The 11,724-nt window shown below is 44.5% G+C and overlaps 2 protein-coding genes across 4 annotated transcripts; one reads left to right on the top strand and one right to left on the bottom strand.

The window, feature by feature from the left end:
- Positions 1 to 404: 404 nt before the first annotated feature.
- On the bottom strand, positions 405 to 4,223 carry SMIM7 (small integral membrane protein 7). Its single transcript, XM_050910763.1, has 5 exons — positions 4,137 to 4,223; positions 4,006 to 4,047; positions 3,850 to 3,902; positions 3,022 to 3,112; positions 405 to 2,473 (listed from the first exon to the last, which is right to left on the bottom strand). Exons 1-5 carry the CDS (start codon positions 4,160 to 4,162, stop codon positions 2,458 to 2,460), a joined length of 228 nt encoding a protein of 75 aa, XP_050766720.1. The 5' UTR covers positions 4,163 to 4,223; the 3' UTR covers positions 405 to 2,457.
- A 265-nt stretch (positions 4,224 to 4,488) lies between these two features.
- Positions 4,489 to 11,134, top strand: TMEM38A (transmembrane protein 38A). 3 transcript variants are annotated; one of them, XM_050910761.1, is made up of 7 exons: positions 4,581 to 4,612; positions 6,404 to 6,482; positions 6,852 to 7,008; positions 7,600 to 7,784; positions 8,418 to 8,505; positions 8,621 to 8,738; positions 9,048 to 11,134. In XM_050910761.1, exons 3-7 carry the CDS (start codon positions 6,863 to 6,865, stop codon positions 9,270 to 9,272), a joined length of 762 nt encoding a protein of 253 aa, XP_050766718.1. In that variant the 5' UTR covers positions 4,581 to 4,612; positions 6,404 to 6,482; positions 6,852 to 6,862; the 3' UTR covers positions 9,273 to 11,134. The 3 variants fall into 3 exon arrangements, with proteins under 3 accessions (XP_050766717.1, XP_050766718.1, XP_050766719.1); XM_050910760.1 differs by lacking the exon at positions 6,404 to 6,482 and having other exon boundaries at positions 4,489 to 4,612; XM_050910762.1 differs by lacking the exon at positions 4,581 to 4,612 and having other exon boundaries at positions 6,379 to 6,482.
- Positions 11,135 to 11,724: the final 590 nt, after the last annotated feature.

Below are 11,724 nucleotides of genomic sequence, written 5' to 3'. Positions count from 1 at the left end.
GAGGGGCGGCCCCGCACGCCTGATGGGACCAGGCCTCGTGGGGAGAGGGGGGGCGGAAGTGCATAAATATCGGCAATAAACCATCGCTGCTCGGATATCGCAGGCCTAATGCAATGGTACGTGCCTTCTTTCAGGCTCGCAGGAAGGTAATACGGTCCTCTTAGGTGTGAACAGTCCAGCATGTTCTGGAAAAAATTACTACGACTAGAAGTTTTTGCCAAGCGGCAGAACTTCGTATTTTCATTATTTTCAAAATAACGGGTGAGGCAACAATTACAAACTTCCAGCCGTCACCTGGAAAGTTAACCTTACAAGACCTGAACAAATAGTTCCTTATACAGACGTATTTACTTCTCTCTTCTCTTGTCTCCTTGATTCAGAAGAAAGCACAAGTAAAAAGCAAGTCAGGTTTTCAGAAGCTTGTAATACAAAAACGGACTTGGTAGAAAAGCAGCTGTACAACAAAAAACTTAGAGCGAAAGGCATCCTGCACCACACTGGGTAAGTGATCAGCCCAGCATTTAAACTTCCCAAAGTATTTAATAGCAGCTCAAAATAACTAGTAATTTTTAAAGTTTAACCCGCTTAGGAGCTGAATGACAACTTTTATTCTTTTGAACAAATGAAATCTTGAGGTGACAGCATGTTTTTAAGCCACATAATCTATTTAGAGCGATAAAATTGTCCGTATTCCTTTACCAGTAGAGCTTGATCATCCTCCGTTTCCTGTATTCACTGCATTCAAAGCGTTGCTCAGGAAGCAGACTGTCAGTTCTGCACAGGATCAACCATTTTTCCAAGTTAGAATTAAACCCCCCCGAGTCCGAAAGAGCCTGAGCGCTGCGGTGCCGAGTCCAGGGGCCTCTGGCGTCTCATGCACAGATGGTGACGGCCGAAGGTGACCCTCACCTTTACATTGCAGGGGAAGACTTGGTTTAATGAAGATTAGGGAGAAAATGTTTTCCAGGAACTATATAAAGCACTGGCTTTTGTTTGGATGCCATGACAAGGCAGCATGCTACTTTTTTTTGCTCATTCAAAAGAATTAGAAAAAGGTTAAAATATAAAATACAGAAATTACAGACAAGACAAGGAGTATGTTTAAATTTAACGCGGGATTGTAAGTATTTCTGCACAGTTCAAACCACGCTTGAAGGATCCTTTCCTCCATACATTTTTCTATGTTCGTTACAGCAAGGCATCTTCCCTCAAACTGTCCTTCCCCAAAAGAGCGGAACTACCCTTCCCCTTTCGTGTTTCATTAAGATGAAAACTTCAGTTAATGCAAGAGAGGGTGACTCGAGTAAATTGCTGCGAGTGCCCAACATTTGCGTCTGACTACCCAACTGCATCCAGATAAAATTCAAGGTATTTGCTAAAACCTGAGCCTCAGAATCATTTAAATGAGGCCTCTCTCTCTCCTTTTCAACAGTCAGACAGCTAAAGAAACTGAAGCCAAAGAACCTCCGCTAACAGTTTACAGTTTGATTTAAAAGAAACCCAGCACTGCACTCTCTTAAATGATCTTGGTGATGCTGGGGAAAAGCCGCTGGTCAAAGAGGCTAACTTAACATAAATAAAAATAACACAAGAATCCAGACACGATTACACGACTAGTTACAATTTCTCAAAACACACCAATACTGAATTGATTTCTCCGGTAACAGAATGAACACAGCATCAAATACATATTTTACCCTTAAATAGAACAACTTTATTCAACCAAATCCAAGGTTATTCCAAAACTATTCCTTAGCATTGGCTTATAGAATTATTTTTGCTATTTTTCCTATTCAAAATCCCTTACATGTTGCTTAGGAAAAAAAAAAAAATCTTATCTTTGAAATTCTAATTTAAAAAGGACATTGTTGGAAAAAGAAGTGAGAAGGTGAGAATCCCATTTTTTTCATCATCCTTTTCTGCTTCTCCAACAAAACTAAATGGAACAGTGAGAAGTAACACCAATACTTTGCTCAACTTTATAAAAATGAGAATCAACAAGTGCGACTTCCAAGTACCCTAGACAATGGTGACATTAGCAGACACATCCAGAGCTGGGAGTGACTTAACAATGCAGAGTTTTAAGATTGTGGTCTTCAGTCATGCTCCAATTCTACCCTGCACACTAGGTACCGCACTCTAAGCCTAGCAAAACAATTTCAAGTTCTCTTTATTTCAGTAAAGTCGAAATAATTTTACTTTGAAGATTTTGGCTCAGGGGCCTAAAGGCTCAATCCCCCCGGCAGCAAGCGAACCAGCATGCACCGTATTATTACATGACTGGCTGAAGAGGATGAACGTGTCCTGTCCCTTGAGCGTGTTAGGAGCTTGCACCGAAGAACGGGCCACAATCCCAGGGCTGTATTTTGAAAGCATTATAATCTTTTACTTTATAGAAAAGTTATGTTTCCAGCCAAAAGTCTCTTCCAAGTTAACAGACATGTTTGTGGATGACTTTCAAGATCCAAATAACCTAGTGGATGCAACAGAAAAAAAGTAGATGAGAACCGGGTACAACGGGGAACAGTCATGCCAATGCCCTTCCAGCTCACACCACCAGTGCACATCTGGCCATCCGCTTTGCTCCCCCATACATCAGACCATATAGCTACGCAAGTGAAAGGAAAGCAGCCTGCTAGCCTGCCTATCAGAACTAAAGCCTGTTGTTTGTAGACTCTGTTCTCAAGGCCGATTCCATTCTAGTACTCGGTGGGTTTTTTTCCCCTCTAAAATGAAAAACATCCCCAAAGTTAAACTGAAATGCTGACCCAAATGATGTTTTGTCTAAGCAACCCACAACAAGGAACACTATATCTAAGGCTGAATGACTCACACGCTGGCAGAGAAGGTTTTCATGCACTACAGGTGCCCACATTAGCAAAAAACTGTGAAATGAAAAGGAATTCTGGAACAATAGAGTGGGAGAGAAAGAGATCTGAAAAGAAATATATGTGCAAGAAAAATCCCAACATACACGACTTCCTATAAACAAATGACAAGATGCTGCACAGCATTACTTACACAATCATGCAGAACATCATGAAGACATTCCACAAGGCAATGAAGATTCGAAAATATCTGAGACTCAGCAAGAACTCTCTGATATTGTCACCTAAAAGTCAAGAGAAGAAGCCCTCGATGTGCAAAACACCTAATACAGTGACAAGTCACATTTTTAACAGTGCCTGAAAAACATAAGCAACTCTGACAGGAAAAAAAAAACCCAAGAGGTCAGACAACAAAAAACTGAAAGTTGAAGTTTTAGGTAAACGATCCATGCTACGTTCAGTGCATCCCCATAAGGGCATGTGGCAAAATAAACAACAAACGATAAAAAGAGGCCACACTATTAAAAAGGGAAGGACAGCCCTCTGTTGTAGTTTCCAGCCTTTCTGCCACTTTTAACCAGCAAGGAGAGATACAAAGGAGCAATGCGCGTGCATACACACCAAAATGGAAATCGGGCTGCAAGCAGAACGTTACCTCTGTAGCACAGGCACCTACATTCAAAAATGCACAAAGAAATGTACATTTTTGTATTTCTTCTCAAATCACCAATTTGGGATCAGTTAGGTTTGCCATGCCTGTATGTAAACATCACGGAGGAAAATTTTAGGTTGCAATTTAGTAAACCAGTTATTCCAGCCACAGAGTAATTCACATCCAAACAAAATGGCGTTAAACTTGTACTTTGGCGCCTTGAAAATGCTTTAACCAAGAATTTCCTTCAGAGAACGCCCATTCCTGTATATATTTAGACAGCCCTGAGCAGAGAGGCAGTCCAGGGGTAAGGGTGCAGGCTGGCTGTGCCCAGACCCCGCTCCGCGGCTCCCGGGTCCCCTCCGTTACCGGTCGTGGGTTCCCTCGACTCCTCGCCGAAGCCCTCCGTGTCTCTCTTCCTCCTGCGGGACAGCGAAGGGGGGGGGTCCGTATCAGGTAGGGTGAAGGCCCCCCCAAAACCGGCGCCTCTCTCCCTCCCTCCCTCCCTCCCCGCCGCCCGCTCACAGCCTGAAGTTGAGCACGGCGCCGGCGTTCATCAGCAGCGTCCTAAGGGAGAGACAGAGAGAGCGCGTCAGGCACGGCCGGGACGGGCCGAACCGGGCCGCCCCCGGTACCCCGGGCCCCGTCCCCGCTACCCGCAGAGCAGCAGGTCCCCGATCATGGCGGCGGCTCCGACGGCGGAAGCGGAAAGGGCGGGCGCTGCTCACACCGATGTGGCGCCTGCGCTCCCCGGGGGCTCCGGGACCGGGGCGGGGGGGGGGGGGGGTAAAGCGTCCAGACGCCGTCCCGCCGCGGCGGCAGGAGAACGAACCGCCCCACGGGGCCTGGGCTGCGCCGGTCACGCCTCCCGCTGCCGCCACAGCCCCGTTAGACGGGAGGCCGCGCCCCGGGACGTCCCTCTGAAGGCGGGCTCGGGGGCGGGCCGGGGCGAGCGGCGGAGGGAGGGAAGGCGGGAGGGCGGCCGGCGCTGCCCGCTGCCGCGGCGCCATGGAGCTGGCGGGGGCCCTGCAGCTCGGGGAGCTGGCGGCCGCCTTCGCCGCCCTGCCCGTCTTCCCGCTCTTCGATACGGCCTACTTCATCGTCTCCGTCCTCTACCTCAAGTACGAGCCAGGTGAGTGCGGCCCCGCGCCCTTGGCCGCCCGGCCCGGCTGAGGCGGGGAACCGGCGGCCGCCTGGGCAATAGCCCCGTCAGTCAGGGCCGGGGGCGGGCCGGGCCGGGCGGGGTTGGGGGGGGAAACCGCTTTTTAAGGGCGGTGAATGACACGGGGCCGTGCGGGCGCGTTGGGGAAGGGCAGTAACAGTCCTGTCATGTTTTCTGAGGCATAAACCTGGCATTTTTTGGTGCGTGAACAGGTAATCCTGCCTGCCTGTTCTGTACTTCTCGGTTTTCGCTGTAATCAGCCGCCGTGCCCTGTGTGCGATAGGATTCAGGGCTGAGAGCCTTGCTGCATTGCTTTTTCAGAGGTTCTGACACATGTCTAAATATAAAGCAGAAGAAACCCAAGAACTAGTTACTCTGATTTTGAAAATCTTGCATTTTATTTAAGATTGGATTCCAACCACACTGAAGTATTTAAGTCCAGTCACTTCTTTGCTGCTGTCCCAGTTGCTTGGCTTTTCTATTTTTGTGGCAATACTCTCCTCCTATTTATATACAAAAAGGCTGTCAGTAAAACCTTCGTTTTTTTCCCAGCTTCCAGACCGTGATGTAACCTGTTCTCAGGCACCCTAACTGACCTTGCTTTGTTTGTTCTCTTGGGCTTATCTTGTAAAGATCAATAGATCTGCATCTTAGCTTTCACTTTCTGCGCTGTTGCAGTCTGACTATGCCTTGGTCTTCTCCGAATGCCACCTTCTCTATGTATTTTTGATAGCGTGCACACTCTTCATGCTCTGTTTTGAACAGTTTCAGTGCAAGTGCCCAATGACTGAGGGAAAAACAAAAATCCACTTTGGTATGATTTTGAAATCCTCAAGTTGTCAGATCTCTGTGCTGTACAACCTACATACTGTTCTATTTAAACTCCATGTAAACAGAAGTGCTGGGTTTTCGAGGCCCGATCACTTACAGCTGTCTTCCAGCATTAAGTCCTGAACAGAATAGTTAACAGGCAACCCTTATGAAAATAGCTTTTAAAAATATGTAAGCCCGGTAATCCACTTGGACTGGATAAGGCTGGGGTCTACTTTTCACTGGATTCCTACACTGCTTCATCCCACAGCTCCTATGCTGAAGATCAGTGTCAGGACAGTAATGTCCTGTTTCCTCCTTGGAGACAGCATGGCTTCATGGAGCCAAAGAAAAACAAGTGTTACTAAATTTAAGCCTCAAGCTAAACTTCAGGTTCCTATAGAACCAGCTTCATAGCATGGCTGTTGCAGCTGTCTCGCTCCCACTGTGCTTTCAGTTGGTTCAAATGTCTTTGAGGATGGAAGAGTCTGAGCAGTCATAGTTTTAGCATATGCTGATTCACTTACTGCTATTTAAGGTAGGCTACTGTTAGTAATGTTGACATCACATTTTAGCATTCTCTCTTTTCACTGCCTGTTACTGGCTTACTGAACAGAGTTTGGTATCTGAAACGCTGCACAAAGGACTCTGGAGCAGTTTAAGGTGATGAAATAACCTTACAGAATTGATGCTGTTGAGAGACTTCCTTGAAGAAGTACAGAGGTGGAGGAAAATAGCTAGAGGAATAAAAAAAAAAGCAATAGGAAGTTGTGGGAAGAGACCACAATGTATTACCAATGCAATGGAATACAATGTTACAGTAGAGTAACACTGTTTTAATATCTCGTTGTACTTTCAGAGGGCATTTCCAAACTAGTACAGGAGCAGGGAAGAATCCTCAAATCCTCTTCTTTCAAATAAAGATTAAGAATTACTGTTCTATTTTTACAGGTTATCTTATGAATGAAAGAGCTGAACAGATTGTTCATGAATTCTAGAGGGCACCTAGGTTGAAGCAATGGAGAGAATGGTACTAGTATGCATTTTATTTTTAGACTGTAAAAAGACATTGATTTCAAGGGGAAAATTATTCTTTCTGATAGCAGTAAGTAGCAGCAAATACAGGAGATAAACTCTTAGCCAATTCATAAACTTCTAATGGCTCAGTTCATTTGAAACCTTATGGGGGGCCTGCAAGCTATGATCACACATACCATTTCTTGCCAGTATCTGGTACTTGTTCAGGTTTCACAGAATACTCGTTTGTATTTTGTTTTACAAGCACTTTTCTTTGACTTATTTTGTTGGAGAACATGCACCGCAAGCCTCTTTCTTAGAGGGTCTTGAAGTTTCTGCTTATTTGCTGAATTCGTCTTCTCATTTAGAATTTGCTTCACAGGAGCTGTGGAGATGTCTCGTAAGAGCCCTTTTGCCTCCTGGCTTTGTGCTATGCTCCACTGCTTTGGAAGTTACATACTTGCTGATCTGTTACTTGGAGAATCGCCTATTGATTACTTCAGTAATAACTCCAGTGTCATCCTGGCCACAGCAGTCTGGTGAGTCTTTTGCACTTCACCTAATTTATTAAGCATGAGACACCGCTGGCTCTGTACAAAACCATCCGATGTGAAGGGCGGTATTCTGTTTGTGTGACACACATGTACTATCTTGCTTGGATTAACTGGGGAAAGAAGAGGTGCCGTGAGGTAGTCTTTGAGTCTTTTGTATTCCTAGATCTAGTTTCCAGTTTCTCTGACCAGTTGTCTAATGCTTTGATTATATGGGTTGGGTCCGGTCCAATCGCCGGGCATTTCTATTCATAGCTGCTGCAGCTGAACCGTGGCCAAACCGCAGAAGCAGCATGCACTGCACTGATACCACATATAGTAGAGGAGTGGCACGCACTGAAGATCTGGGGGCATTTCATTCGTCATGCTAGTGAAATGTGCACAAATTAACCACAGTTACTCCAAGTTTAATTTCCTCGGTGCGTATGGGTTGTATGTGCTTTTGCATGACAGAACCAGCATTTCCTTCTCCCTGACGTAATTCAGGCTAACAGCACAGTACTCTTAATCAATCCTCTCTATACGTCCCAGATCAGGACAAACAAATGGGTCCTTAAACTCTTTGTGGTTTTGTTCCAGGTATTTGATATTCTTCTGTCCCATGAACCTCTTCTACAAGTGTGTTAGCTTTCTGCCTATGAAGCTCATCTTTGTGGCAATGAAGGAGGTGGTCAGAGTTCGCAAAATTGCAGCTGGGGTCCACCACGCTCATCACCGTTACCACCACGGGTGGTTCATTATGATGGCTACTGGATGGGTCAAAGGTGAAACACGAGATACTCTTAATGCAGCAGGGAGGCACCCAGCCCTGTGGGGAGGGACGGGAGAATCTGTGAGCGAAGCTAAAGGTGACCACATCGCTCAGGGCTGACCAGCAGGCTGGTCGTGGATGTGGTCAGCTGGCTTCAATCAATCATGTTCCCTAGAACCCAGGTATTTATTCGTACTCGCAGAATGGTTGTCAGTTGAGTCATCATCTAACTTTAATGGAGGCATGAAGAACTGGAGTCACTATCAAATACGGGTGTAGAATTCAGGAATTCTTTCTCCTGTGTTCTGCTGTCTCTGGCCTCGACTGTATCTTTTCAGGGGGGTTCTATCAGTGTTGAAACAGCCCAGTCAGTTTTCCTTCGGCTTTTGTATGGAGCAAGCATTTGGGCATCAGTAAATGGAACAGAGGCAAATGCCCTTTCCCAGCATCAGGAAACACTTTATAGGAAGTCTAGAAAGTGTTTGCCCTGCTCTGTTGTTTTATGCTAACTTCTTTTAAATTTGGGAAGAATGTCATGAACCTTTTGTTCCCCTTAGGTTTTCCTTATCCCTTGGGGATCTAGAAAAGACAGCAGAGCTCTCTTCTGGTGTGGCAGTTCTAGCTGTTCACTTTTACTGTTTCACAGGTTCTGGCGTTGCCTTGATGTCTAACTTGGAGCAACTGCTGCGTGGGGTCTGGAAGCCAGAAACCAATGAAATTCTTCATATGTCCTTGTAAGTAGGTAGCCTGTAAATTCTCTGTCGGACCAAAAATGGAATTTAAAGAACCATTCAGGACTGGATGCAAACGATGCAAACCTCCTAGAAAACATCTTTATTTCTCTTCTAGCCCTACAAAGGCTAGTCTGTATGGCACAGTCCTCTTCACTCTGCAACAAACTCGCTGGCTCCCTATCTCTGAAGCCAACCTCATCTTCTTTTTCACCATGTTCATGATAGTTTGCAAGGTAAGTTTACAGCAGGTTTGCTGCTAACAAATCTACAGAACCAGAGAAAGGGTACAGACTTAAACCGGGGGTGTTCACCTTCCTAAGCCACTATTGAAGGCATTGGCTGTACATACCAGGAAAGATCTGCTCAGGAAATTATAGGCTAAATTCTCCATCATATAGGCAGTATGGTAGAAGATCCTTGTGATATAGCCTTGAGTCATGTAGCAATAGGGACTTTTATCTGGAGTAAGTGGAATGCTCCTTACTAATTAGTATTTCATAGCTGGTGTATGCGATCTTTAAGTATTCACTGTTGCATTGCAGGTTTTCATGACGGCGACTCACTCTCACGCCTCACCTTTTGCTCCAGTGGAAAGCTTCATCTGCCCGGTTTTCTTTGGCTCTGTTTCTAGTGGACACACTAGTCATCGTCATGATCAGCATGGGGCCTCCCATGAGGTTTCCCATCCTCCACCTCCTCCTCCTGCAAAGTCAAAAGAGGAGCTAAATGAAGGCACAAGGAAACGGAAAGCAAAAAAAGCTGAATAAAAAAGCAACCACACAGTAAATAGGCCAAGAAAATTCTTCCAGAGCTGAGTCTCAAAGCCACCTGTGACCTCCTTTATCCTCCAGTCCTTCTCTCTCAAGACTCCAGAGAAGTGGAAGCCAGGGCACTGCCAGGCGGGTCCCTGAATTTCATTTGTGCTCCCTGTGCTGCTGCTTGCTTCTTGGTCTCTGTCTCTCTATTCTGATCATATTTTCAAGGATTTGTAGATATGTGCCAGGATGATAAGTGGGTGCCAGTTCCCAAGCTGTCAGCAATTATGATGCAGCATTTTCAATTGATGTAAAATCTTGCACTGTGTTTCTTTATGAATGGAGGTAATGGTTTGTGCTCTTGCAACTCGTAAGTTCCTTTGAGTTTTCACTGACCTTTTTGATGTCTACCAAAACAACAAACTGTTTAGACACAATCACTGTGGAAATTGGATTTCATACTCAAGGAAATTAAATGGTCTCATATGAGCCTGATCTAATTTTTCCTAGCTCCCACATCTGCCATATCTCCAATTAACGTGACATTTTATATGCAATAAGGACATCGACTCTGGTGTCCTGGCCAAACTGTTTCTCTCACCTAAGTTCCTTCTGATTCTTAATGGATAGAACATTGTCACTTTCTTAACTAAGTCTGTGTTTGCAAGAGCTTTGAAGCTGTGAAATGCTCTGAGTGCTATGTATTGGTACTGTTATTATTCTAAACTGTTGTGTAGCGTTGCTGCACGTTGTTAATAATAGTGTGTCCCACCTCAAACCGGATCATATTTAACTAGGGAAGAAGCATGGGTTTGGTTTGTTTGTAATCCTGTGGGATACAAGAAGGGTGTGTGAGTGTAAATAAGTATTTATTACTATTTATTTATAATTGCCAGGGCATCTAATTCATGGACCTGAAACTAGCTTTTTTAAAATGTTGGATCTCTATATAGAGAATTGGATACTTCTAAGTGTGGCCCTAAGCCCACAGCTACACACTGGTTTGTGCTTGAAGCAGCGATTTTGGTGTGCTAAAGGACAGCCTGAACACTCTCACTGGATGCAGGAAGGAACATTTCCTCTATTTTTAAGCTATAAAGGCTGAAGAAGTGGATTCCACAGCAGCCGATTAAAACTACTTTAAAGGACTGATAAAAGCACACCAGCTGAAGATATCGATCATCCTTTGTAGGTCCCTTTCAGCCAGACTACTGGTCTGTGAAAGCAGCTTGTGCCCAATGAGTGAAGAAGAATATGAAATGCCTTGCATGGCTCAGGGAGGAGTCTGTCAGTTCGTTCATGTTCTGCTTAGTGAATACTGGCTTTTAGACTAGTTTTAAGCTGTTCTTATAACTGATTTTGTTCTTAAAAGTGTCATCATCCAAGGGCTGGGATCACTGCGGTGAAAGTGGCGTGCATGGGGATGTAGCACTGGGCTTTCAGTTAAGCAGCATCTTGCCATCCCTAGCAATAAGGTTTGCTGCTTTCATCTTGCAACTGGGAATATAAATAGGAGGATTTAAGAAAAGCGTGTGGGGGGTTTTTTGTGTGTGTCCCTGTTCAGAATTGAAATTGATGGTTAATTAAAAATTAAAAAAAATTCTTGTATACAACCAGATGAAAGCCAGTACAAAAGGTCAAATGATTTGTGGGCTTGGGTTTTGACAGTGCCTTAATTTTGTGAGTTTCCCTCCCCTTCAGTAGAAAACAGGAATTCTACCTGACAACTCAACTGTCTGGTTTTGCAGATACTGGTCTACTGAAACCTGATGTATTACTAGCATGCACAAGACTATAAATGTTTTATGAGATGTCTGATTCAAGGGGAATTTTGTTTTATAAAAGCCGTCAACAAATAAAACTTGTGAAGTGACTCTGATTGTCCACTGGCACTTGAGAAATATGCATGTTTCTTTTACTCTCACCAGTTTCAGAAGCAACACGCTCCCTGATCTACTTAAAAGTCTCCTTGACCTGATGACAAAATGATTCTAACTGAAGAGAGAGATCAAACTTTGATATGTTCTACAAGTACGCCTGAGCACTTTATAAATGGAAATAACATGGTAAAAGGTCCATTGCTTTTGTTGTGCTTGTAGTGTTGTCATCCAAGCAGACTTTCTGAGATTTCAGGGAGGGAAATAAGGAAACTAACTTCCTTTGGTGTTTATACCAGTTGACTCTGTCTTTCCTTTTGTCACTGTAAGAGGAAGGAGGACATTCACCTGGGACAGGTAAATATACACATGCACATACAACCACACACACACAATTCTAGCATATTTATATGGAGTTTCAGTATTTCTATTTAAAACTGAAAAAAATCAAAATGCTTTGAACGAGTGTGAATATTTATTTAGCATGGTCCTCTAAGCTGCTGCTCTGTTTTCTAAGTGCCAGAGTCCTTGCTCTTCAAAGTCTTTTGGACTGAGTCAAACCATAGCTGCTAACCAAGAACAGATAG

Source organism: Gymnogyps californianus, chromosome 24 (assembly GCF_018139145.2).
Source record: "Gymnogyps californianus isolate 813 chromosome 24, ASM1813914v2, whole genome shotgun sequence".
Taxonomy (NCBI): Eukaryota; Metazoa; Chordata; class Aves; order Accipitriformes; family Cathartidae; genus Gymnogyps; species Gymnogyps californianus.
Note: the sequence above shows the minus strand (reverse complement) of the source record. Positions and strands in the feature narration are given on the sequence as shown.